This window comes from Lepidochelys kempii, chromosome 10, assembly GCF_965140265.1.
Source record: "Lepidochelys kempii isolate rLepKem1 chromosome 10, rLepKem1.hap2, whole genome shotgun sequence".
Classification (NCBI taxonomy): Eukaryota; Metazoa; Chordata; order Testudines; family Cheloniidae; genus Lepidochelys; species Lepidochelys kempii.
This window is the reverse complement of record NC_133265.1, coordinates 57,873,588-57,901,042: the sequence shown is the minus strand read 5'-3', so window position 1 is coordinate 57,901,042 and position 27,455 is coordinate 57,873,588. Positions and strand designations below refer to the sequence as shown.

The 27,455-nt window shown below is 43.5% G+C and overlaps 1 protein-coding gene across 1 annotated transcript in view; it reads left to right on the top strand.

Moving 5' to 3' along the window:
* Positions 1–27,332, top strand: part of FAM81A (family with sequence similarity 81 member A) — a 37,321-nt gene extending 9,989 nt beyond the window's left edge. The window contains exons 2-9 of the mRNA XM_073361471.1: positions 3,894–3,961; positions 5,379–5,652; positions 6,384–6,502; positions 20,917–21,046; positions 23,002–23,108; positions 23,881–24,016; positions 24,470–24,665; positions 25,237–27,332. Of these exons, the coding sequence (XP_073217572.1) occupies positions 3,915–3,961; positions 5,379–5,652; positions 6,384–6,502; positions 20,917–21,046; positions 23,002–23,108; positions 23,881–24,016; positions 24,470–24,665; positions 25,237–25,358 (1,131 nt within the window). The 5' untranslated portion in view covers positions 3,894–3,914 and the 3' untranslated portion in view covers positions 25,359–27,332. The remainder of the gene's footprint in view (positions 1–3,893; positions 3,962–5,378; positions 5,653–6,383; positions 6,503–20,916; positions 21,047–23,001; positions 23,109–23,880; positions 24,017–24,469; positions 24,666–25,236) is intronic.
* The last annotated feature ends 123 nt before the right edge of the window (positions 27,333–27,455 follow it).

Sequence of the window (27,455 nt, the reverse complement as noted above, 5' to 3'; positions counted from 1 at the left end):
CAGGATCTGTGGTTATTACCATATGTATTATGGCTGTTTGAAATAGAAAACAAATGGGTAAAAGACTAAATTTTGACCAGATTTTCAGTGACCTCTGTTTCTACAGGCACAAGTTAGATGTCTTTCTGCCAGTATTTGAACCTGTATAACATATTAGCCCATATAATGTACTGTCTCAAACATTTGTTCCATTCTTCAACAAACATATTCTTACGTATCCTGACTGTGTTTTGTTTTTGTATTAATCATTGATGCAAAAACGTTTCCTATTACTAGGAATATTTTGTTGTTTCCCATCAGTGCCATAGGTTAGCAATGTTGACCTTAGTTGGTGGTTTCCCAATTTCTGATGCTGGAGATGAATTAGTCAACAGATGGTTTGTTTATTTTTGTGTGGGGTTTCCTCTCTCTCTCGGCTACTCAACCCAACTACAACTGAGTCAGGGGACCTGGTTAAAACATGGCTGGCTCCTGATCCAGTACACTAGGGTTAACATTTCCATTATTAAATTGCAAAGCCTATTATATTGGAAACACAGTTAAGTCTGCTCCACAGACTGCAGTGTTGTGGAATCTATTTGTCTCTCAGAACAAGCTTTCAAATGGCTGGGTTACTTAAATGGAATACTAATGGCCACAACGTGATACACTTACTTATGCTGAATAGTACATTACACCATGAATATTTCTACTCTATAAGAGGTACTCTTGCTCCTATAGAGTAGTATCACAGCCTAGCTATGAAGTTGGTGGGGTTCATTTGGCTAACCATAAATCTTTCTTGTAAGGATTTTTGGTTTTAAATTACTGATTTTAATGAATATTTCATCTGTGAATAAGTCTCTTAACTTGGGATATTTTAAAATTTTCTGGGGATTGGTAATTCCAGGGTACAGCTGTAGATGCTAACAAGCAGACACTCACCATTAATTGATCCATGCAAAAGTTAACCATAATTGAGAGGGGAGTGTCAGCTTTCACTGAATTTTCTTGCTTTTACTGGTTTTTTAAATCACAGTTTAGAATTATTTCTATGCTATTTTTGTATATCAATTTAGAGTTGGATCAGAAAGGTATAGCAGTTTAGAAAGTTGTAGGTGCCTGTGAGTATTGGGTTTGTTTTAGGGTGACCAGATGTCCCAATTTTATAGGGACAGTCCCAATTTTGTGGTCTTTTTCTTATATAGGTTCCTATTACCCTCCACCCTCTGTCCCCTAATTTTTCACCCTTGCTGTCTGATCACCGTAGTTTGTTCAGATGACCACAGATGTCAATATATAGGGACTGTCCATATGAACACTTGGCGCCTGGCAAGCTGGAGTGTAAATCTACCCCACACTAGCCTGCTGTGCACTAAAATGTCTGTGTGGACCCTGCTGCTGCGCACTGAAAGTTCGGAAGTGCACTTAAATTATATTGCTTCAAAATGGGAGTGATCAAAGCACATTATGGAATTTTAATGCATGGCAGCAGGGTCCACATGGACACTTATTCCATGGCAGGCTAGAGTGAGGTAGATTTACACCCTGGCTTGCGGTGAACTAAATATTCATATAGACAAGACCTTAGAATCATGGGGGCAGATCCTCAGCTGGTGTAAATTCTCATAGCTTTGAGCTAGGCCACAGACCCAATCTTGCAAACATGTACTGTTGAAGTTAATGGGACTATTCATAATAGGGAGCAATAATAAAGGGGAAAATTTTCAAAGGCATAAATGGGAATTAGGTGCCCAACGTCCATTCCTGTCAGTGGGATTTGGATGCCTAACTGCCCTTTATGTTTTCTGAAAATCTCCCCATAGTCCCAAAAATATATTTGTAAAAAAATCTAAACCAGTTCATGTATCCATCTTTTTATCTGAAATGAAAAGCAAGGGCACAGTTTGAGTATAGTTTTCCCCAAATGGGAGTGGTCTGCATGAAATCCAGTGTAAGCAGATCCTGGTGACCATCCTGACAAAGTGTGGTGTGTACATCACCTAAGCAATTTAGTTAATTTCTAAAATTAGACAAATGGTTACTTGAGCTAGCTTGAATAACAATAGCCGTGGAGCTGCAGCAGCTGGTTCAGCAGCACAGACCCTAGGTTATGTACTTGTGTCTAGTCCGTACACTGCTTCCTTGGCTTCAGTGATATTGTTATTTGAGCAAGCTAGAACAAAGCTACCCTGGTTGTGACTACATGTGCTGAAGTCACTCTAATTGCAATGTATTTGAATTTTTTCCACTAAACTAATTTAAAACAAAATTTTAAAATAGCACCATATTAATTATGATCTGAACATTGAGAGAAACTACCAGACAATCCTTGTGTTGCAAATTCTTCTCTCATACTGTAGATACTTGAAAAATATCAAAGACATGCAGCCTTAGTGCCAGGAGGATTGGTAATGAGTTGCAAAGCCATTGAACATCATATCACTGTGTGGTCACTGTTACACAATTTATATTTATGCATGGGTACTGTATAGTAATATTTGAGATACCACCAAATTTATCAATACTTAGAATGGGAAATAGGAGTTGTATAGATAATTTCCACTGTGCTCACTAGGTCAATAATGACTAAAAGTTATCTTGTGGCTTTGAGGTGACTTTAGCAAGTCTCAGTCCAGTTCACAGTAGAGAGGTATCTGTTAGACCTGGGTGGGAACCAGATTTTCTGTTTCATGGGAAATTCCATAATTTAGAATTTTTTTTCTGTTCTGAGACACAACAAAATCAAAAAATTTGAAGTTTCCCATGAAATGAAATTAAAAAAATTAAATAAAATACAGATGTTTCATTCTGATTTCAATAACATACAATTTTTAAAAACCCTGAAAAATTGTTTGGAAACAAAACATTCCATTCTGAAAAGATCAAAATGGAACACTTCAGCCTTATCAGGATGTTCTGTTCCATTCTTCTCATGAAAAAGAATTCCATATCAAAATCAACATATTTCCATAAAAGATATAGTTTTCAACAAATCAGCATTTTCTGACAAAAATGTTCCATTGGAAAATTTCCAACAAGCTTTTGTGTCCACATCACAAAGCCACCAGAGGCACTAACTGGAACTCTTCTCTGATGAGAGAGGCCAAGAACTGAATGTCAGATTCATCTCTGTGCAGAAGACAAACACTAGACTTCTGAACCACTTGAGTTCCCTATAGGCCTTTCATGGGGCAAATTTCACCTGGCCTAAGCCCTGACATAATAATATCCTCTCACCCCTAGTAGTTGTCCTGTTTGCGGACTGGTGTTAGGAAGTTCACTTTGCCACTGCCTGTGCCAATCTTGTTCGGGGAGGAAGGATGGTCCAGTGGTGAGGGCACTGGCTTAAGACATGGGGAGCCAGATTCATTCCTTGTTCCACCAAGAACCAACCTCCTGTGTGACTCTGGACAAGTCATTTAGCCTCTCTGTGCCTCAATTCCCCAACTGTAAAAAATTGGGGTATTAATGCTTCCCTATTTCAGAACAGGGTTGTGAGCCTAAACACATTAGAGACACTAAACCGCTTTGAGGTCGACTGATGAAAAGTGCTATATGAGAGAGGCTTTACTATTATTAGTGGATAAACTAAGAACTACTATTATTAGTGGATAAACAAAGAACTACAGCCTACAGGCTTGTCAATCTAGCAGCTTTCATGCATGCTGCATTCACTTGAAAAAGCTTTTTAGTTGTTTTTAGTCATCTAATTCTCCCCCCTGTTTTGTTGTGTTATATCAAATTTTGGATGCAAGTAGTCTGAAAGCAAAATCATGGGCAATATATCAAATGTCTTCCAATGTCAGAGTTGTTAGCATAATCTTAAGGTTCACTTAAAACAGATACACAAAGTCATTTCAGTGCCAGATATAAACAACTGTTAAATAATTTAATGTGTATTTTCTCAACAGACATAAATTATTGAAAAGAAAATGGCACAACGAAGCCCAATCTTTCCGACACTTGCCCCTACTGAAAGGTACAGTCTGGCATGTTAGAAATCTAGAATCTACAGAGCGCAGGAGTATCTGTGCTTCTCCTTTAATTCTCTATTTACAATCATGCTTAACATTGTAGCTTTTGTACTTAATGCAACAATTAAACTAAATTAAATATGGTAGACATATACTCTGCTTATCCAAATCATGGGCCAAATCCTAAAGCCCTTGGCTTTTATTCAGTCCTTTCTCAAGGAAAATTTCTACTGGCTTCAACTGTGACAGAGTGAAAACCCAGGACATCAGGACTTGTCCCAGTGGAAGTCTTTCACGAGTAAGGAATGAAGGTAAAAATTTGGGGCCAAATTCTATGCTCATTTACACCCTGGTTGCATCTCCATTAACTTACATTGTGCTATAATTTCACTGAAGTGAAAACAGAATTTAACCTTCACTTCATGATTTGGCCCCTGTGAATATCAGATAACATACAGCATACAAGAAAAAAAACTAAGGTGTTTAAAGAAAATAACTAAGAGCTGTTTAAAGGCACAAAGGGGCATTAGGCACCCAATGCTCATTGACTTTCAGTGGGAGCTGAATACCTATTTTTCTCTTTGTGCCTTTGAAAATCTTTCCCCCAAAGGATTACAAAACTTAACCTCTGCGAAAGACTGCGTTCATTGATGGCTGGATTTTCAAAAGTCTCAGCACCTCAGCAGCAACTATTGCTTTCAACAGAAGCTGCTCAGCGCTGAGCTCTTTTGAAAAATCTGCACAATTATTTAGGTGCCTAAATGGGAGCTGATGTTGCCTTAGAGACTGTGAGAAGCTTGGATTTTGTCCCTCCTGGATTTACAAAGCTTTAGCATGCATTTATTCAGCTCCCAAGAGAAATTTTTGGATGCATACTCCAGGAGTAGCCTTACTGGGAGAGAAGAGAAGATATTTCTTCTTAGTCTATATTTATTTAACTTTATTGCAGTTATTGCGTTGAACAAAGATGGATAAAAAGCAGCTGCAAAGTTTGCACACATGTAGTAATGCTTGCAAAATTTAATCAAAACCATGCTGAGTTCATGTTCCCAGCCAAAGTGCTTTGTCTGTCTTAATTTGTCCCAAAACACACTAATATCCTTTTGTTAAGTGCACATGCCTGGGTTAGTCACCCTAAGTGAGGTGAGGAGGAGGCCCTGATCTCCCTTTACACCTATTACACATGGCAGTAAATGCTGCACCTGCTTATGTACAGTAGTGGGCCTCTCCCTGGAAGTGTTCAGGATTTCTGGGAGGTAGTATTCTTTCTGGAGGCACTCTACCTCCCAGTGGTTCTATTAAGGTGGTATCAATCTTACATACATGGCTGTGGTTAAAAGGTACCATAGAACTGTGAGTAAGGTCCTCAGTATCTGGCAACGCATTAATAATTCATTTGTTTGAATATATTTCTTTTGTTAGACGGGTTCGAAATATACCACTACACAGCCAAGCTTTGACCGCGGTCCCATTAGCATCTGCAAGTCTAGTGGATCAGCTAGAAGACAGAATTCTAAGCCATGAGAAAACAACTGCTGCCCTTGTGGAACACGCTTTTCGCATTAAGGAGGACATTGTTTCCACTTTGCATAGAATGCAGAACAAAGGAGGAGGAGATCGGTTGGCTAGGCAACTCTTAGAAGAACACATCCGAAACATAACGGCAATAGTGAGGCAGCTTAACCGGGACATTGAGGTATGTTCTGATTCTTTCCCGGGCCTGACCTCATCTCTGCTATTGACGCCAAGAGTAATAAGAAAATTTAGTAAGATTTAATATGTGATGCAAGTATAAGATCTGTGTGTACATCCTTACAAAGTGCATGCAGAGTATGTAGTTCTTTTCGTGGCTATAAAAAAACCATACAGGGTGGCAGAAATTTAAATATAAATTCTACACAAACAGTTTTGCGGTGCTAATCTATTTCCTTTCAACACAAAACTAGAAAATGTAAGAAATCATCAGTTAATGCAGCACTAACATGCATTTCAACCTTAGTTTAAAGGCCCTACCACCTAAACATACTCAGACTCCTCACCCCAGCAAGAAAAACTCCCTTTCATTTTCCACATGCACCACCCACAATGCACACATCCAGGTGATCCAATCACAATTAAATATGCAACCTTAAGGCTGACGTCTGCAGAAATTAGCAGGGTAGTGGTAGATGGACAAATATAGGCTAGTATTTGAGTGCCCAATTCTGCTTCCAGTGTGACTTCAGTGAGAGTTGTGTGTGTAGATTGGGCCCTGAAAATCAGGAGAAGCCATAAATTAATATAATGCATCACTTTCTGCATGTCTATAAAAACAGTTATTAAATTAAAAAATAGATTTTATATTTGGATTTTGCAAAATATAATAAGTGGCCTATTGAATGTATAATTGACTTATTGAACTCCCGTTTGCATATTAATGCGTTATAGACGCTGCAGGAACAGATACGTGTCAGGGATAACCTCAGTTATGGAACTAATTCTACCTTAAAGAGCCTGGAAATGCGGCAGTTGTCTGGTTTGGGAGATCTTCGGGGGAGAGTTGCAAGGTAAGTGTCAGTTTTGGGGGTATTTTTTGCAATCAGCTGATTTTCTATTAATGTTGAAGTATGCCTTTTACATTGAATGACAGTGGGTCAAATTTAACCTTGGCTTAACTTCCAGAATGAATTTGGCTCAATGTTTTCATGGCAATGCACAATAATCTCCTGCCTTCCAGTATCAAATATTAAAACTAGTTACATGACTTAATTCTTGAAATTAGATTTCAGTTAATGGGCTTGAATTCTAAAAATGCTTCAGTTTGGTTCAGTTTTAGAAAGGACTGAGGTTCAGGTTGGGTTGTCTTTTTTTTTTTTTTTTTTTTAAAAACTAACTCTTTAGCTCACCTTTAATAAAGATACCATGGAACAGTTTGCGTTCCCAGAGAGCAATATAAAATTATATATTGCTTTTGAATGTATTTGAAGAAGTAGAAACAAACTGGTTACTCTTATTAAACATTAGATAAACTGCATGTTATTCCCAGGGTTTAAAGTAAAGGGGAGTGGAGGAAAGCAGAGAGTGATAGAGATTCTACAGGCCAAGTTAAGCCTTCATATAGGCCTGGTCTACACTAGCAACTTATGTTGGTATAACTATGTCGCTCAGGGGTGTGGACCTAACTCCTGGAGTAGACAGGGCTATGTCGACGGGAGGGCTTCTCCTGTTGACGTAGCTACCACCTCTCGGAAAGGTGGATTAACTATCCTGCCAGGAGAAGCTGTCCTGTCAGTGCAGGTAGCCTCTTCGCTGAAATGCTGCAGTGGTACAGCGGCATCAGGGCAGTTTACCTGCTGCAGCATTTTAAGTGTAGACAAGACTTTGTTTTTAGATTATACTCTCAATGACACCTGGGTAAACCTACTTACAGCTGGCACCGATCACAAAGAAGACACAATTGGAAGGTAGTGGGGTTGCACACGTGTAGATGAGGACTTAATTTCGCATACAGAACCTTTATGATTGATGGCTTCTGCCGAATTACATCAGGGATGAATTTGTCCAATTATCTGGATTTTTGAAGACATTCTATTCTTTTTTGCCAGACCAGTTTTGTTAGTTGACTGCGGTTCATCTGAAATTATAGTTACTGATACCTTCAAAAGGTCAGAAAAACCTCAGCTGAGGGAGGTGAAAGGTTAAGTTTCTGTAAGATTTCCTGGTGTCTATATTGGGCGGCATATAGTTTCCATGTTGACTTGTTAGCCCAATTTCCAAGGAGTGGTTTAAACAGGGTTTAAAGCACTGATTATAGAGGACTGATTTTTTCAGACAGACATTCAGTCAGTTCTTTTAAGCACAGCAGGAAAACAAAACCAGCTCTTGATTTGTTGTCTTCAAGTCAGACAAACTATTGAATAATATTTATTTATCACTGAAGGGTCACTGCCAAATTCATCTGCATGAGTCTTCCTGCATAGCTCTCTTTCATATAACGGTTTCAGAGTAGCAGCTGTGTTAGTCTGTATTCGCAAAAAGAAAAGGAGTACTTGTGGCACCTTAGAGACTAACAAATAAATTTATTTGTTAGTCTCTAAGGTGCCACAAGTACTCCTTTTCTTTTTTCATATAAAGGATTCACAGTGAGATTCTACAAGATCCCATGTTTGGAGCAACACAACTAGTGCCAGCTTGTGTAGCCTTTATTCACATTGGTGAGTGCTCATTCATGCAAGTAGTGCCATTGAATTCAATGAGAATACTCACATGAATGAGAACTTGTAAAAATGTGGCCCTAAATGGCTAAGTGCTTAAAATGGGGGATGATAGTGGGCTATCAGCACTTAGACCATTATTTCCTCTTGATATGTTTACTCGGGGAAGTTCATGCTTTTCCCCTGATAATTATAACTACATGACAGATTACACAAAGTGCAATGCTCAAGGTCAGTCATCAGAGTGCCTCGGGCTGGAAATTCATGTTCGTTATTGAGACAGAACCAGTTTATTTTCTCTTGTTGTTTGCTGTTTCGTGGTTCCCCATCAGGCATTTTGTTAAAATCTTCCCCGTGAGGGGAAGAAAACTTGTTTTACTTGTAAATGCTGAATTAAATTAGGACATTGTTCTGTGAGAGTGAATGAAGTGCCTTCAGTTACAAGCACATTTTGCTGTAAAAATTCCCATAACTCCTGACTACAATTTATCATTATTTGTATTACAGTAGTGCCTAAAGACCCCAGCTGAGACTGCGACCTCATTGTGCTAGATGCTATACAAATATATAGTGGGAGACTGTTCTAAATTGCTTGCAGTTATTTCATCAATAAATTTGAAATTAACTCACTTGTATAATTTCACCCAAACTGTTCCACCAGGAGAATCCAAAGGGTGAGTCTGGCCTGCTGGCTCTCAGGCTAGATCTAGGAGTTAACTTTTTTGACTAGCTTCTGTAAGAATTTGAGTGTTAATCCAGGGTTCTGGCCAAATATCAACATGGGTGATTACATTCTGCCTATCTAAATTCCCCTTGCAATTTCAAATGGATATTGTATTATTTCCTATCATAAACCATTCTGTAGTGGATCTCATCTGTACAGTGTTGAACAGCTATTCTGTTTCTTCTTCCAGGTAGCTGCATTTCTCGGTGAGTGTAGTGTTATCCTTATAGACAGATGCTCTTGAAGCATAACACAAATCCAAACTCCCCCAAATTCTGGAGAAGTTCAGACCTGAACTGAACTTCACAGCTGTTCTCATCTCTATAAAGGGATGAGACTAAATCCCTACAGCTGAATACCCTCCAAACTCTGGGAAAGTTTAAGTTCAGATTCCAGCTTGTGCCTCATGCCCATCTCTACTTACTTTTATTTGCCAAACATTTTGAAAAACACTTTGAAATTGTTCAACATGAAAGATGCTGTATAAGTCCACCATAAATTATTAATATCAATAATAAATAATCAGCATCATTAAGCTAACTGAAACTTTTATGAAAGATTTAGGAACATGAGAATTGCCATACTAGATCAGATTAGTTCTCCATCTAATCCAGCATTTTGTCTCTGAAGTAGCCAGTCCTGTCTACTGTCAAAGGAAGTTAAAAGAAGCCCTTCAGAAGGCAGGTAAAGGGAATAACGTGCCAGTAGGGAAAGCTTCTTCTTTATCTGCAGTCATGAGAGGTTGATTTATGCCCTGAAAATGAGAGATTATATTTCTTCCAAAAAAATTTTTTTTTTTAAATTTTTGTGTAAAAGTTTGGATTTACCCCTGCAGCCCCTCCTGCCGGTAGTCATTGGGAATTAGCTCATCCAGCCCTGGAGCGCCCTCTGCAGGCTGGTGATCCACCTTCCCGCCAGCCCCCATGTCCCTCCCAGGACCTGGTGCCCTTTTCTCTGGAGTGCTGCCCCCCTGGCAGTCGCCCCACACTCTCAGGTTCTGGGTCTCCCCACCCAAGGGAACCCCCACCCTCTAACCCCAACTCACCTCAGTTTGGGCTACTGCCAGTCCCCACTTAGCTCCTTGTATCGGGCGCAGACTGCAGCATATACACCACTCATCACAGGCAAGGGGGTTTTGGACCTGCTGCCTCCACCTACCTGTGGGCTGCCCCTCTGCAGCCCTGCACCTATTCAGCCTCTAGTCAGGCCTGCAGCCTGAGGCTTTCCAGGCCAGAGCTCCCAGCAACTCTGGCCCTTCCCCAGCCCTGCTCCAACCTAGGTGTCCTGTTTGGCACCTTGCAGCCAGGCCCTTCTCCCTCTCCAGGCAGAGGGAGACTGACTGGGCTCTCACAGCTTCTTATAGGGGCTAGCTGGGCCTGATTGAGGTGGCTGCGGCTGCTCCTTTAACCCGGCTGGGCTTTTCCCCACAGCTCCAGCCCTCTCTCTGGGCCAGCCTCAGCCCGTCAGGGCCGGAGCGGGTAACCACCCCACTCTAGGAGGGAGGGTCAGTCTGCTCGGGCTGCCCTGCTGGCTGGAGCTCTCTCCTTTCTCTGGCTGCCCTGGGCTGTTGCTGCTGGCTGGAGCTCTCTCCTTCCCTGGAGGACTGCTGCTGCTGCCGCCACAGCTGCTGAGTGTGTGTGTGGGGGGCTTTGCTGGCCTGCTCCCCCTCCCCCCACCTCTGGAGGGAGAAGCCAGGACCTCACTACTGACACCTCTGGGGGTCCTTCCTGCCTGGACGCCAGGGCTGCTGGAGCTGCTGCTGCATTTGTTCTGGGGAGCTGCTGGAGCCTGGAGCAGGAAGAGGACTAATAGGACCATCGGCTGCTGGGGGAGCGCACAGACCCTGGAGACCACTGTGGAGGGGGCCATTGAGGACTGAGTGATTATCGAACTGCGCTTTTGTGGTGGGGGTCCTGACTGTGTTTGTGGGGAGGTAGGGGGTGTGGCGTGCAGCCTGCCCCCGGTCCATGTGTGTCCCCAACCACCACCATTGCCCCCTCCACCACCGCCACCGGCCACATACCATCGGCCTCAAGCTCCTGCCTCTAGGACTCAGCTGCTTGCCTGGCCTGCCATGCCTGTTTCCACCATTTGAGCCTGCAGCAGCAGCCAGCCAACAGTGACTTTTCGCAAGCACACGTGCCGCCCCTCCTTTTTCGGACTGCCTCCCCTTCCAATTACAGCCCTTTGCCCCTCAGCTTTTTTGCCTAAGCCCCTTGCGAGCCCAGTTTGTTTGCCTACCCATTTCCCCTCCACGGTTTGGTTTGTTTGTCCTGCCCTGGCCCTATGGCTAGCCCCTGGGTTCCCCTGCCACCCCCAGCCTGGCTACTCCCTTTCCTTTGCAGCCCCCCCCTTGTGTGCCCATGCCCCCCTCTCATGTGCTTGTGTCCCCACCGTTTTGGTTGATCACTGCACCCCCCTGATGTTATTGTGACCTTCCCTCCCCTAGTGCAGCTAGAGGAGCCGCACTTCCACCCTAGGTCGGTGTCTGACCCCCCCCCCCCCCCCGCACAAGTCCTTGATAGCCCACGAATCTGCCCCCCCCCCCCCGTTTTGGGCGCTCTCCTCCCTGCCTGCAGCCTAGCGGGGAGGAGTGGTTGACCTGCTTCCCCTCTCAACCCCTTTCTCTGGTGTTTTTTCCCCTCCTTCCCAGCTCATCATGGCAGGAGACATGACGGGTGGGTTCCCTGGGGGAGACCCCGCTCCCCCCCGACACCTCCGATAGCCTCTACTTCAACCGCCACTGCCGAACCACTGGCTATTGCCCCAGCTAGGGCACCGTCAGTGGCGGGCAATGGGGTGACCTCCGCTGCTGCCAAGTCTCTTTCCCCCTCCGATTCCGGGGGAGCTCCTAGCTAAAAAGACTAGGCCTTCCATGGCAAGGGCTGCCCCCACTGCCGCGGCCCTGCTATCGGCCGCAGCGTCCCTCCCTGCTGTTCCCTCCACCAGCACCGTGGGTGCCACCCCCTCCAGCCCCCAGAGCGTATACCCAGGTGGCGGCGGCCCCCTGCCAATTACTTTGTCATCTCTCCCAGCCACCGCCACTGTTACCATCCCTACCGACCGGGGCCCCTTCCCCACCTTGACCAGAAAGCACGACATCTATTGCCTCCTGGTGCCTGCCTTGCCCTGGAGACCTACGTGTGGGCGTTGGCGAGGGTGGCGATCTCCAGAATGTACGGCAAGGTCGTCTTCTTCCTTGCCTCGGAGGCTGCCGCCCAGGAGGCGGTGGCGAAGGGCCTGGCGGTGGGAGGCATGTTCATCCCCCTGGAGCCGCTGGAGGACCTGGGTGCCTGTGTAGTCCTGACCTCTATTCCTCCTTTCCTCCCCAATGCTGCCCTGCTGCCTGCCCTCTCTACCCTGGGGGAACCAATCTCTGTCATCAGCCCTCTCCCGCTGGGCTGCAAAGACCCCACCTTCCGTCACATCCTCTCGTTCCGCCAGCAGGTGCAGCTTCAACTGCTGCCAGCGGTGCGTGGTGGAGAGGCGCTCAAGGGGTCTTTCTTGGTCACCTACCAGGGGGCCCATTACCGGGTGCATTATTCCATGGGAGAGGCCCGGTGCTACCTCTGCTGGGTGATGGGGCATGTCCTGAGGGACTGCCCCTTGGCCCAGCACAGAGGAGCACCTGGGACCCCCGAGCCCTGGCAGGGCGCCAGCCCCATCATTGCCAGCACCCCTGGCTGCCCAACACCCGGAGCCGCCCCTCCTCCTCCTCAGCCCACCACTTCTCCCGCTCGGGCCCAAAGGGTACTTCCCCCAGTGTGCCCAGATGAGCAGGAGAGCCCTGCCTCTGCTGCATGCACTCTGGCAGGGCCCGTAGAGGAGGGTCCGGTGGGGGTATCGCCGGGCATGGGAGAGGGCTCGCCCCAGGGGGAATCTGCCCCCCCTCGGGAAGGCAACGGTGGGGCAGCACGAGTCCCCGAGTCATCATCCTTGCCCCTGACCCAACACCTGTTACTCAGCCCGCAGACAATGCCATGGAGGGCTGGACACTAGTACGGGGAAAGCGGAAGGCTCGAGCTCCGCTCCTGCCATCCGATGCAGAGGCCCTCCGGAAAACCAGGAAGGAGGGCACCGCTACCGAGCCTTCCACCCTGCCCACGGCCAAGTTCCATCCACCGGTGCCGGCTGAGGAAGATGTGGCAGCACCGGAGAGGAGCACCGCCCCTCCATTGGGGTCCCTCCCCACGGAGACCTCCAATAGAGCCCCTCCTGCCACTTTGACATCCAAAGCCCCTGTCAGCCCCGAAGCGAGCACGCTCCGGGCGCTGGCGGGGAGGGCCTCAGGGTGGTGGGAGGTGATCTCCCCTCCATCTATGAGGAGATTGAGGCCCTGGGTCTGACCCTGGTCACCCAGGGGGAGGATGACCCTCTGCCAGCGGGCCTCAACCTGAGAGACCTAACCCCGGCCCTCCATTCCCAGTGCCCCTTTCCCATAACCCCTGCTTCTGCTCCTGCCTTTGAGGGTCCCCTGGACTCTTTGACCTGCCCGGCCACAGGTGGCACTCCGCTGACGGCCGCCGAGCCTCCTGAGGCGAAGGCTAGTGCCTCGCGGCCAGGACCTGAGTTACCAAGGGTATCCCCCGTTGGCGTGGGGCAACCGACTTCCTTCCCGTGCAGGGGCCCCACTGAAAATTGCCCACCCTCTGATGCCGTGGCTGTCACACATGCCGGGCTCAGGCTCAACGGCAGCACTGGGGATCCCCCTCCCCATCCCTCAGACCCCTGAGCCAGACCAAGAGGAGCCATCTCCCAGCGGCCCAGCTACTGGGGCCCAGGATCCTGCCTCTGGCTCTTGGAGCTTGGGTGTAGGGATGGTCTTTTGTTCACCCTCCTGTCCCTGGATCAGGAGAAGGCGTTCGACAGGGTGGACCACGGGTATCTCCTGGGCATTCTGCGACCGTTAGGTTTCGGATCCCAGTTTGTGAGTTTTCTCCAGGTGCTGTATGTTTCCGCAGAGTGTCTGGTCAGGGTCCAGTTGAGCCTGACCAGTCAGCTTCGGGTGGGGAGTACAGCAGGGGTGCCCCCTCTCGGGCCAGCTGTACGCTCTGGTGATCGAGCCCTTCCTCTGTCTCCTCTGCAGGAGGTTGACGGGCTTGGTGCTTCGAGAGCCGGAGCTGCAGCTGGTCCTGTCGGCATACGCCGACGATGTGCTTCTTGTGGTCCAGGACCCAGGCGACTTGGTGCGGGTGGAGGCTTGCCAGACTGTGTACTCGGTGGCCTCCTCTGGCCGGGTCAACTGAGTCAAGAGCTCTGGTGGTCGGGGACGGGTGGCAGGTGAGCTGCCTCCCACCCATGCTTCAGGCCATCCAGTGGAGCGCGGGTCTGCTGCTCTATCTCGGCGTTTACCTTTCTGCCATGCATCCGTCTCTGCCAGAGAACTGGCACGGTTTGCAGAGCAGGGTGACGGAGCGGCTCTGGAGCTGGACAGGACTACTCAGGTGCCTCTCCCTTCGACGGAGGGCACTGGTACTCAATCAACTAGTCCTGTCCATGCTCTGGTACTGGCTCAACACCCTGGTCCCGGCCCCGGGCTTCTTGGCCGACCTCCAGACAGCAATTCTGGAGTTCTTTTGGCCAGGACTGCACTGGGTCTCTGCAGGAGTCCTCCGTCTGCCCCTTGAGGAGGGAGGGCAGGGTCTGAAGTGCCTATGCACTCAGATCCATGTCTTCCGCCTCCAGTCCCTGCAGAGACTCCTTTATGGTGCAGGTAGTCCGGTGTGGAGAGTACTGGCGCATGCCTTCCTGCGCCGCCTCCGAGGGCTCCAATATGACTGGCAGCTCCTTTATCTCGATCCGAGAGGTCTTCCGCGAGACCTCTCCGGACTGCCGGTCTTCTACCAGGACCTCCTCCGGACCTGGAAACTGTTCTCGGCGACCAGGTCCGTGGCGGCCACCAAGGGGGCAGATCTCCTCACGGAGCCCCTGCTACACAATCCCCAGCTCCGTGTGCAGGTGGCGGAGTCCCCCTCAGTGTGCTAGAAGTTGGTCCTGGCAGAAGTCACCAGAGTCGGAGACCTCCTGGATTACGACCGGGGAGACTGGCTGGATCCCCTGACGCTCGCTCAGCATATGGGACTCTCCAGGCCTTGCACTCCCCGGCATGTACTTCAGGAGGTGAGGGCCGCTTTGACGCCCACTGCTCGGGTTTACCTCGATCGGATCCTGCACGAGGGCACACCCCACCCACCCACCACCCCAGGCCCTCCGGACCTTTTCATCAGGCCCCTGCTCTGTGGACCCAACTGGTCCCCCCGCCCCTTCTCCGTGAACCGGCTGCACGGTTCGTTTCCAGACTGCACCAAGGAAACATCTTTACATGCTCGTGTTCCACATTCTTTACTTCCTCACCCTCGCGTCCCGCCCTGACACAAAGTGGCAGGACCTCCTGCCACCTTTAGAGGGTGAGGAGCCCCAGTAGGCCAGTCTATGCTCCACCCTGGTCCCAAGGCCCGCTGGGGATAACAGCTGGCGGCTCTTTCATGGGGCCTTGAGCACGGGCATGTATTTGGCGCAGTTTACCCCTATCCCGGACACCTGAACATGAGGGCGCGAAGGAGACTCTGGCGCATGTTTACTTGGAGTGCGCCAGGTTGCAGCCCCTATTCCGGCTCCTCACAAATATCCTGTTACATTTCTGGCTGCACTTTTCTCCTCACCTCCTTCTCTATGCACTCCCTATCTTTGGCCCCACAAAGTTACAGGATCTCCTGGACAACCCCCTCCTGGCCCTGGCTAAAACAGCCATCTATAAAACCAGGGAGAGGAGGTTGGCCAATGGAGACTCCTGTGACTGTGGGGCCTGTTTCCGATCCTCTATCCGTTCACGTATCCGGGCAGAGTTCCTCTGGGCGGTGTCCACTGGCTCTCTTGATGCCTTTGAGGAGCAGTGGGCACTGTCCGGGGTTCTCTGCTCGGAGTCCCCGTCAGGCTCCCTTCTTTTGACCCTTTGACCGCACTCCTGTCCCTGTTATTTCATTAGTTGTCCCCCAGAATCATGTGGTTTCCAGGTCCTGTATATCCTTCCCTTAGGCTGGGGGGGGAGGTGGTCCTTAAGCAGTGAGCGGGCTCCCGCCTGTCCTCTTCCCAGAACCCAATAGGTACACTTTGTTATTACAACACTGGATGATCTTTTCAAAGTGTCTTAGCGGTAAACTGATATACTGTAGCACACATGTTCAGATGATCCATCCAAGGTCCCACATACCAGTGAAGCCTACTGTTATAGGCTTCAATGGTTTTAAGTTATGCATAAATGCATAAATGTTTAAGTTTTGCCTTGCATTGGCCCCTGTGCACTGGGGTGCATTTCCTTGCTATATGAATGGAACAGCTGTTAAAACTTCTGCGCTCGGTGAATTATGTTCATTATGTTTTTTCACAAAAGCATAGAAATCATGAAATACTTTTTAAAAAAAAACTGATAAGCTATCCTGGACTGGAATGCTTTTTATCCTTATTACAACTAGCTGCTCTTGAATATTGTTCTTTTGTCCCTACAATGTTTGCTCCTTGGTGAATTGTGGGTGTAATTCCAACAACATCTTGAGATTTGTATCATAAGACACAAAGGAAAGCAAAAGCCCAGAACTGCAGCATGCTTTACAGAGTGGAGGTTGTATCTTGCATCTAGCAGGTGGAAGATTATTCTTTAAAACTATTTTGAAGTTTTAAAAAATCTTAGTCTTCTTTTGATCTCATACTTGGAAATGCAGTTTGAGCTTCCCTCTTGCTTCTGGCTTGACCAGTCTCTTTTAACTTTCCATGTCATTATGAACAGAATTTTTAGAAGGGCTCAGAACCACGAATTGGGGCCAGATTTCTAAAAGAGCTCAGTTCCCATAAAGGCACCAAAATAAATAAATAAAAGCATGCTGATGCCTATGGCATGTGCAATATGAAAACTCACTGAAATGTTACTGTGCTTGTAGATTCTTCAGCCAAATGATATACTGTTAAATTTTTGGTTCCAGACACATAGGAGTAAACAAGCATTGTGTGCTTGCTTATGCCCCCTTCCCCTGAGCAGGCAGAATGGGGAGGGGCAGGGACTGACACATCCTGACTGTTCCTGACACACAACCGTCCCATCACTAATACACCCTTTGCTTGTGAGGCAGAACAGTGCATCATGTGTAACCACTGCTACCCTGAGTAGCTTGCTTGCACATTTGAATATACATCATGCTAACTACAAGTCACATGAGTGTTGTACAGGATTTAGTCTTAAGTAAACCATTTTTGTACTTGTATGTACCTCCTGCAGAAAAGTACTTGGTTTGGTGCCCAAATGCATATAGCCACTAGCGACAGTCAGGGTATGTCTACACTTGGAGCTGTTGGTGTGATTCCCAGCTTGCACAGACATACTTGCACTAGGTCTCACTGAGGTAGCGCACTAAAAATAGAAGAGTAGCTGGGGTGCCACAGCAGCAGCGAGCGAACAAGCTAGCAAAATACAAACCTGACTGAAACTTGTGGGTACATACGCCACACAGCTATTCTATGTTGCTGCTAACTGTTACCCTGGCTACACTACTGTTTTTAGCATGCTAGCTCAATGCGAGCGAGCGTGCGTATGTCTATGTGATCTGGGTAGCACACCCACTCCAACTGTAGGCATAACCTCTGAAGTAATAGAACAGCAGACTCTCCTCATATTTGTCCAATGATTTCTTAGCAACAAAAACACTTTTCAGTGATTCATAAAACTAAATACTCCTTTTGTTTACTGAGATTTGGAAGGCAGCTTAATTGTGCAGTTTATATTAAACACCGCTGGTTTCTGCAATTATATTCTATATTGAAACCCAGAATACTTGGTTTACAAAGTCAGCTCCTTCCATGTTATTTTTTACTTACTGAGCGCATATAAATACAGAAGTTTGTAAAGGGATCTTGCAGTAAACATTCTTAAAAAAACAAAACAAACAACAAAATATACTTTTGGCCTAAGCTCCAAAAATGTGTGCTTGCAATTGCACACGAAAAAATGCCTGTGAAACTAGGTGATATTTGTCTGCCCAAAATGGGCATATTAAGCATGCAAATGTACACTATGTATTTATATATTTGTTTGCACAAAATTCTAATTGCATGTATAACCCTAGTAACTCCACAAACAAATTAGGTGGGTGACTGGATGTGTATTTTTGCATCCACCTTTTTGAAAATCGGGTCCTTTATGTCCTGTAAGCTCAGCACTTAGATTTCAAGTAACAAAATTTCTTCAGGGACTTCTTCTAATCCCACTCTTTTGTATCTTCATATTTTTTAAATGATCTCACTTCAGGTAAATATGTGCCACGTATTTTTTATTTGGCCTTTGAAAATCTGTTAGGGTACAAAGAAGTGACTTTTTCTCTTTTGTGTTTATGTCCCACAAGCCATTAGCATGCTTTTGGCTAGGTGTGTGGGCTTGGCAATATGATTTTGTTAAAGATAACAGCACAAGGTATTAATTAATACTGCAGGTTGGATTTTGATACATTTTTATTTAAAAGAACTTTATAGTCACATTAGAGATTGGCCAAAAAAGAACCTGAAACTAGAACTCGTTCAGATTTCAGAGGAGTATGACTGGAGTGGTGTTGGATTTGTACACCATCCTCAGGGTTTTGTTACAGAGTAAAATTCAAAGCCATAAACAGGTTCTGTTTTTATCCTAATTTCGATGTGGCCAAAATCTCATTAGAATGGTCACTGTAATGAGCTTTTGGCCCAACAGAGGTGAAGTCTCTTGAGATTGTTAGTTTGTCTTTATCTGAACCAGAGTTATTTTAAGAAACAGGTATTGCTCAAATTGTAAATCATGCTATCTTATTTTTTGGTTGGTACCATTTGAAAACCAGTGGAGACATTCATTAAACATTCTTTTATCATTACAAACCTTTAACTACAGATTTACATTCGTGCAATGGAGGTCAGAATCTGGCCCCATAGCTGCAGCATATCTGTACTTTCTTCTGGGAAGATACCAACCACATTCTTGAATGTACAGCACTGAGATAGTCTCTCTTTTGACCATACTGTACAGAGTACTGAATAAAATTTAAAGAAAATCCTAGTAAAATGAACATTAAGAGCATGCTGATGTCTTAAGACTTTGAGTTTATGCCTCCACAGTTTGTCATATGGTACCAACCAAAATATACCTGGAGAAATATAAACCAATATGTTCCGTTTATTCCAGATTAACATCAGTGTAACTGAGATCAGAATCTGGGATACTTTGGAAATCCCTTATGTTCTATACCATACAACCAGCTGCCCCCTTTCAAATGTACTCAATTTCACAAACAACAAAGATCCACTATGATCTTATGAGCCAAAAATAACAATGTGCCATAAAAATTATGGATGCCTGTTGCATACATTTGCTACAGTAGTTTCAAAGCAATTGCTTTTTATGCTTTTCTATGAGAACTCAGACACAAGACTAACCACTTCTTGGAGTCCATGTACTGTTGGTGAATAGACACAGGATAATTTCATGTCTCTGGTTTCCACTAATGGTAACTACATAGAGAGATTTAGCCTCTGTTCTTTCTCCAAACACTCCACAGATACCCTAGTCTGGAGGTACATCTTTAGTCCTATGTTGACTTTTTTCATAGATTCCAAGGCCAGAAGGGACCACTGTGATTATCTAGTCTGACCTCCCGTATAACACCGGCCAGCGCTTCTGCAAAATAATTTTTAGAGCATATCTTCTAGAAAAACATCCAATTTAAGTTGTTCTTGCTGCCCATATCACGTTTCCTCCAGTACACTGAATTGCTAAATGATGATTTTCTAATGTGTTCTCACTTCTCTATTACTTTGCTTCTTTTATTATTTTCATATTGTAGTTCTACCATATTGCTAAGTGTCTTCCCTTCTGTTTGCCATTTGAGTTGTTACCTTTCAAGCACAAAGGGAAAGTAACAATGATACTTGCTATAATTCAGATGATGAAAGTGCATCCCAGAGTGAATGCTTTCCAATTGAAATGATACCAAAAATGGTTAAAATGTGAGATTAATTTGGATAATGGTTTAGCGTGCTGTTGCTTGTCACATTCCACGCCTGCTTCTTCCAAAACCTTAACTGCTATCTGATCTTAATCAGTTCTGTATATTAGATTATGTAACTATGACAGTTACATATTTCACTTAACAAAAATACACATTACTCATACTTTTGAGAGGTCTTACTCCTGAACCGACAGTACCTATATTTTTACAACTCATTAATGCATTTATTGTATTATTGTAGATGAAATCTATCAGTCAAAAATATTTCTGAAAAGTGGGAGAAAAAACACAGGCATATACTAGAACACACCATTTGTCTTGAAAATGTGGTGGAATTACAGAAGTATTCCAATGTGCAGAAGAGAAATGGTAAATCTTATGGCGCAGTTCTGCCAATTCATGAGGCAAAACTCCCATTGCTTTTAATCGGAACTTACCTGGAGAGAAAAAAACCTCAAACTAATGACTGCAGAATTGGCCCTGAAGTAGTTAATATGGTTGCATGCTATTATTTTGTGAGTAGAAGTATAAATAAGCATGTAAAACCCAAAGCAGCTTAGGTGCAATAATTTAAATATGCTTTTTATAATTACTTTCTAATTGCATCTTGTAAGTAAACTGTGTGAGTAGCTGCCTGTCTGGCAGACTAATGGCCAATTACACACACCTTAAGAGATGTCTGATGGATCATAAGGAATAGCGTAAGGTACTGAAATTGTACATCCTTGAATTTGTAATGTGATTTCCATAAGCACACCTTTTGTCCATATGATTTCAGAGCTGAGATCTACCGCAGGATTGCACCTACTACAGTATGGAGACTTATACCAGTTATGGGGCAATTAGGTGGATGTTAGAGACATCAATATTTCTTTGAATCTCATGGAAAATAAATGTTTTGCAGGGAGAGACTGATACCTTCATAGAAATGTCCATTCTAAAATAGATATATTTTAAAAAGTTTGGCCTATACATTGTGTTCAGTAACAGTCATCCATTGCTTTGGTATTTATTTATCTCAATAGGTGTGATGCCGGTTTAGCCAGATTGTCTGCAGAGCACAAAATTACATATGAAAGACTTCAAAGCCTAAGCAAAGATCAACAAGCTTCTAAAATGATCTTGGAATCTAAAATCAAAGAGGCAGAAATACAGGTATGTTGTATAAAACAAGTGATCCTCATAGGAGGGAGAGTTTAACTTCATGAACAAAAACACCATATTGTTAAGCTAATGCCACTGGAGTTGCTGGCTTTCAGAAGAAACATAATCAAGGTCCTGACCATTTTTACTCATTAAAGATGCCATGACACTCTGTGCAAATGTAGATGCAAATGTGTCTGCTCTGGAATCCGGACCAAATCTGAATTGGTACGTACATTTCACCTACTTACATTCTTCTATTGCTCTAACTGGATAAAGTATTCATAATTTCCTGTCCCTAAAATGTTCTTTAGTGGTTGCGCGTATTGTTCTAATGTCTCTGTGAGCAACCCCAGTAATGGCTGCATTTCAGTAGGGGTTCCCTCTGGGTTAATCTGTGGCATTCAGCCACAAACCAGGAGTGATGCAGAGCCCCTGCAAGAGCACCAGGAACACTTTGTACCATGCAGGCACAGTTTCCACGAGTGCTGCTCCTTGTGCATTTTTCACGAGCCATTTGGGTTATACAAAATGCTGTATATAAGAAAATAGTTATACAGAATGCCATGATGCACCAGCCTGATTCCATGGGCGAGTATGGAGGGAGTGATGCCAGGGCTTTTCCTGTCTCTTTCTGTTTTACAGCAGACATGCAGGTGAGGGACAAGCTTTTTGCTTGTTCCTGTGCACTAGCATGGCCTCACAAGGGCCACTCACAATCTAGACTTATATCTGTGCAGTAATAATTCTGTCAAATATATCAAGTAATCCCACTGAGTTAGCCAGTGGTACTGTAGGTATATTAGTCACAGAGGAAAATCAATCCCATGACACCTCCAACTTCTATATTTAAACCCTGATCAGAAAAGAGCTCAACAAAGACATTTTCCATGATTCAAGTAGGTTACACTTACAATTTTAAAACATGGAAAAAAATCTATATTCCGTAACCTGCTAACTACAGTCTCATTCTTCATGATACCGTAGTTGAACATTAGCATTTCCATTGTATGCCATAAAAATTTCACACTGATCTAAAGCTTGGCACACAAGAGCAGTCTGATAATTCACTTTTTTTCTTACTAGCTTTTAAAACAATCTGTTCTGTTTTAATGAATGCCTCAAATATAGAAGCTGATTTATAGAAATGGATTGGTTTAAGATGCATTTTCTACACTTATATAATTAAAATATTCCTTTAATTTATGAACTCAGATTTCCCATGTGTTGAGTAACTCAGGTTTCCCAGGTAGTGAGGTATAGAGCTCTTAAGCAGTAACTTTTAAAATTACAATTTTACAGAGTTTGCCAGCACACTGACTGCTGGCACAGGGCCTGTTCTCTTGATGGGCCACATTTTACCTTCAGTCTCTGTGTGTAAATACCATTGTTGTCAATGAGAATTCAGCATTGGAATGAGGTTGTAACATGACCTGATGTGTGCACATGGACAATAATAGGAATTAATGTGTGCATTTGGGACAAATCTTATTTTCCTCCCTCCCCCATACTCTCTCAATGGGTTTGGAAAGTCCAGAAGGTAATGGAAGGAAGAATGAGGGCCTGCCCAAGAGGTGTGTACCATGGACAGTACTCCTGAGAGCTACCTCACACAGGGAGGTTTTGGAGGTGGGGTGCGGCTAGGTGATATTCCTCACCTACTCACAAAAACAGGTCCAGGCAGATGCTCTTACTGCAAGGAAACACAGCTCCCCCCCGGTTGTTGCTGGCTGAGAAATTGTGATCTTAGTAATGCTGCCACTCCAGTTGTGTGGGTTAGTACATTTTGCATGATGAGGACAGTTTAAAAAACTAAAAGGAAAATTTGCAAGTAGGTTAAAGTTTGGGCCCATCAATTAGAGCAGCATCCCTTTAAAATCTTCACTCATAATATAAGTATTTATGTTCCAAATACAATGTGTGATGAGTTCGAGGAGAAAAATAGTAAATTCAGAATTCTGTTTCAGATTTCTTACCTTCTGAGCAGAGTAGAGCAGTCAATAATGCAACAAGAAGCAAAACTGAAGATTGCCTACAAAGAGAGCAACCAACAGCTCCACCTTCTGGATGTTAAGTGAGTACTCACCTTGTTGGAAAATCATGCTATTTATACATCAAGGGGCTAGTCTTGCAAACCCCACTATGCACCTTTCTGTATTTTTAGGCACCTAAATACTTCTGTAAATCTGGTCACAAACCACTTTGAACTAAATTTGTAAAACATTATGTGCCAGATGTGAGTATTAAGACCGGGAAAAGAATGTATACTGTATATACATGTGCAGACAGCCAGACACGGAATTCAATAGTTGTAACATTTTCAAACTGACTGCAAATATATATGTGCACACAGAGTTACTGCAACTATCTCAGCACTATGCCAAAATGAGAGAGGCAAATGCATAGGACTTCAAATACTACAGCACATTGAAATTTATACATGTAGATCCAAATCCTAAAATCTTTACTCAGTTCTTTCCAGTCCAAATTCTCATGGGCTTCAAAGACTGTAAAGTGAATGGGATGCCACACTTGACATAGGCTATGACATACTATTTCTTGAAGGGTCTGCATCATATATGCCTCAAAATACTGCAACCATATTTTGTGCAACTAGTTGCTGTTCTATTACATTCTCTCATCCTTGATTATCTGAAACAATTAACATAAACCAAGGCTAGCAGTGTGAAATTTCAAAACATTGCATGAATATGCTGTCAAACATGCTATGGAGGAAGAAGGGGATTTTTATGCTGATTGTCATAAAAACTCCACAGCCCAGTGATCAAAGAACCTGAGATGCTCTTGTATATTTGCAAACATGCTCATTTATTTTATTCTCGTAGATTAAAAGGTGCAGTAGAAGAACTCAGCAGCCAGATATTGTCTGCCCGCAGCTGGTTGGAACAGGAACATGAACGGATTGAAAAAGAGCTTTTACAGAAAATTGATCAGATTTCCTTGGCCCTTAAGGAAAAGACTGTAGGTTTCTGTAATAAAAGAATAAACTGTTTTGAAAATACTTCTAGAGATGTATACAAGCAAATGTTACTGAGTTGGCATTTGGTGGGATTTTCAGAAGTGCTCAATATGGGCATAAGTCCACTGCTGTTGATGCAATGATAAAATTCCCATTGATTGGGAGCTTTTGAAATGCATCCTATAATGATAGATAAATCTGAACATTACTTTTAAATTTACAAATATTCTATCTTAAAAATAAAATGAAGAAGCAGCTTACAGTGACCCAGCCAATTTGAGAATTTTTATTAACTATATTCTATAACTGCTTAAACATTTAAATCTTGTATAGAAAATTATAAGTAAGCATTGATGCTTGTTGCATATCTAGGGAATGAACAGTTTATTACCCAAAGAATTTGGTAATTTATTACCCAAAGAATAACCAAATATAATTATTTTCACTGACCTCAGGAAATGAGTGAAAGGGCCATAGAGATGAGATTCAGCCAGATGTCAGAGAAACTTGATAAAATAGAAGAAATTCAAAAAATAACCATGGAGGAACATGGAACAAAACAGGCTGAAGAGAAGATAAATATTCGAATCAGCAAGCTTCAGATGGAGATTAATGAAGATATAAAAGAAATGAAAGCTGAAGTTAATGCTGGTAGGACCACTACTGTCAAGCTTTGTACTCTGAATTCTGCTACCAGAATTTAGCTATGATAATAATACTAATTTGCATTAATGTATCTTTCATCTGAGGATCTCAAAGCTCTTTACCAACTTTGGGACCGATTTTTCAACTGGGTGCATAATGGATGTACCTACAAAACCGTGCACGCACCTGTTGCAGGCACAGGTATCTGCACAGTGGGTGAGATTCCTACAAAGCACAGAGTGAAACTGAATTAGCTTTAGATTTCTTGTTGTCGTTTTCTTTGTCTTTAGAAAACAGAAGAATTCAGTAGTCTATTGAGGGAGTAGCCAGGCAAGAGGGTGTGGACTTGTGCTTGCCAACAGCTCTTGGCTGCCATAATGTGTATATGGGCACAGCTCCATTGACTTCAATGGAGTTTCACACATCTACACCAGCAGAGAATTTGGCCCGGTGTCTGTCTTTATTAGGGACATTTGCTCTACTGATAATGGAAAATGCACTGTTATATGTTGAATTTTGCTTTCTAATGTTCTTTAGTTTTAATAATAAAACTAATTCAATTTCTATCTGTAATTAGGGTTTGCGGCTATCTATGAGAGCATTGGGTCCCTACGGGAAGTTCTAGAAGCCAAAATGAAACTTGACAGGGATGAGCTACAGAAGCAGATTCACCAAATGAAGCAGGAAGTTCCGACATAGGGAGAGTCAAGATCATGACTGATCACAAGATTTATTCAGAGAGAAGAGCATTTATGTGTCTAAATAGGCTATAACCTCATTTCAATTTGTAATTAAGTGCATGTACCAAATAACATGCTTCTGTTCCAATGGTGTGTATGTTTACTGTAAGCGGTAAATGCAAGCTTTTAATAGCTAAGCTGATAAATAGTTTTTAGGGGGCAAAGCCCTAGCTCACCACTGTTTTACTCCAGTTGATTTCGGTGGAGTTACAGCTGTTTAAAAGTGGAGTAACACATTGGTGAATGTGATGCCAGATTTGTTAAAAGAACCTCAGTGCTGCCTCCACTTTTGTGGGTTTTGAAATATTAGCACTTGTACCCACAGTTAATTGCTCTGTTTAAAAGTCAAGCCTTAACAGGTCAATATCACTTTGCAATTCACCACCTTGCCAGATCTTTCTCTCATTGAAGTCACTGGAAATGTTCCCATTAACTTCACTGGGAGCAGAACTGGCTTCTAATAGACCAGTTTTAAAAATCCAAATACCATCAGAGAATGATGCCTTTGCTTCATTAAAAAAAATATTGTGTGTGCGCACATGCGTGTTAACTATATAGTATTATATTTTGTAGTTGTAGGCTAAGAATAATCCATTTGAGGAACACGAGCAACTTAACATGTCGTCGTTTGAAGTCCTTAGGTATTGTGAACTTTCTAATTAATATCCAGGTAGAGCTGAGATGGGGTGAAGGATAACGTATACAGTATTTTATTGTAAGTTTTAATATCAGTTGTGTTCTTGTACATTGTTTCATTATGTCAGTGTAAACTTTGAGGGTTTTGCTGTCAGTGGAGAAAGTGATAATTCAAATAATTCTGGAGAACACGATGTAAAAATAAGATGCATTTTGATGTATCTTAAAATGTTTTATGATCTACTAGAAATTTGTATTGCTGATGTAAGACAACTGACTCTTCAGATTTAATTTATTTAAGTAGGTTTTAATAATTTAGCATGGATAAGTAGATTTGAATTAGTATTGTATTTACAAAATTTCCAAAGAATATTTTAATCTCTTAATGTACTTTATATTACACTGGTGCTTATTTCAATTTCCATAATAGATTACACAATGAAAATTAGCACCAACACTGTGTAGTAATCTAGATGGGAAAACATTCAGGGCCTAATCCTGCTCCCATTATCGTCAAGTGGTGCAGGATCAAGCCATCACTCAGAATACATGGCCTGATCCAAAATCCATTGAAGTCAATAGGAGTCTGCAATGGCTTCAGTAGGCTTTTGCCCAGGCCCATATTGCCAAATGCTGGTGCCATTGAACTGTCAGTGGCAAACTCCCAATGACTTTGATGGGCCAAAGGTGTGGAACAAATAGTACAACAGTTAAGGCCCCAATCCTACAAGGTCTTAAAACTCATTGATTTCAGTAGGACAATGCACAGTGTGTAACATTAAGCAAATGCACAAGTCTTTGCTGGATCAAGGGCTAAAGTAGCATTTGCTGCCAATATAGCCAAAAGTGTGTTTAACATATTATAGAAGTTACCTTAAAACTTTACAACTTTGATTTCCAATGCTCTCTAATGGCAAAAAAGACTCTCTTCGTCCCACTTTGTGTCACCCAGTTGGCCACCTGCTGTGAAATATAATTAAAATAGTAGCTAGAGATAAGATTCCTGTTCACTGGAAGGAGATGGTTAAAACATTTACTGGTATTTCTTAAAAGTTGTTTTTAAAATTCCTTTTCTTGATGTCTGTATACCTATCTAGTCAATATTTAGCCATGTGCGGTGGAGAAGAAATCATTGGCCTTATGTAACCCTCTTCCCCCCGGCCTCCCTGCAGAAGGTATTTTTCTCCTACAATAGAAAATCTGTAACAAAGTGAATCTTACAGGAAATGAACAAGCATACAGTAAGTCAGAGAAACAATTTATATATGATTTTAATAAAAATGTTTCTCTTGTAAAACCTTGTGTGATCCAGCCCATATATAAAACAACACAGGAAATGCTAGCTGATTACTCGGTTTTTGCTTTTGAAAACAGTTTTTTCCCTAAAGGTGAATAAAGGGACATTATCAGGTCAAAAATG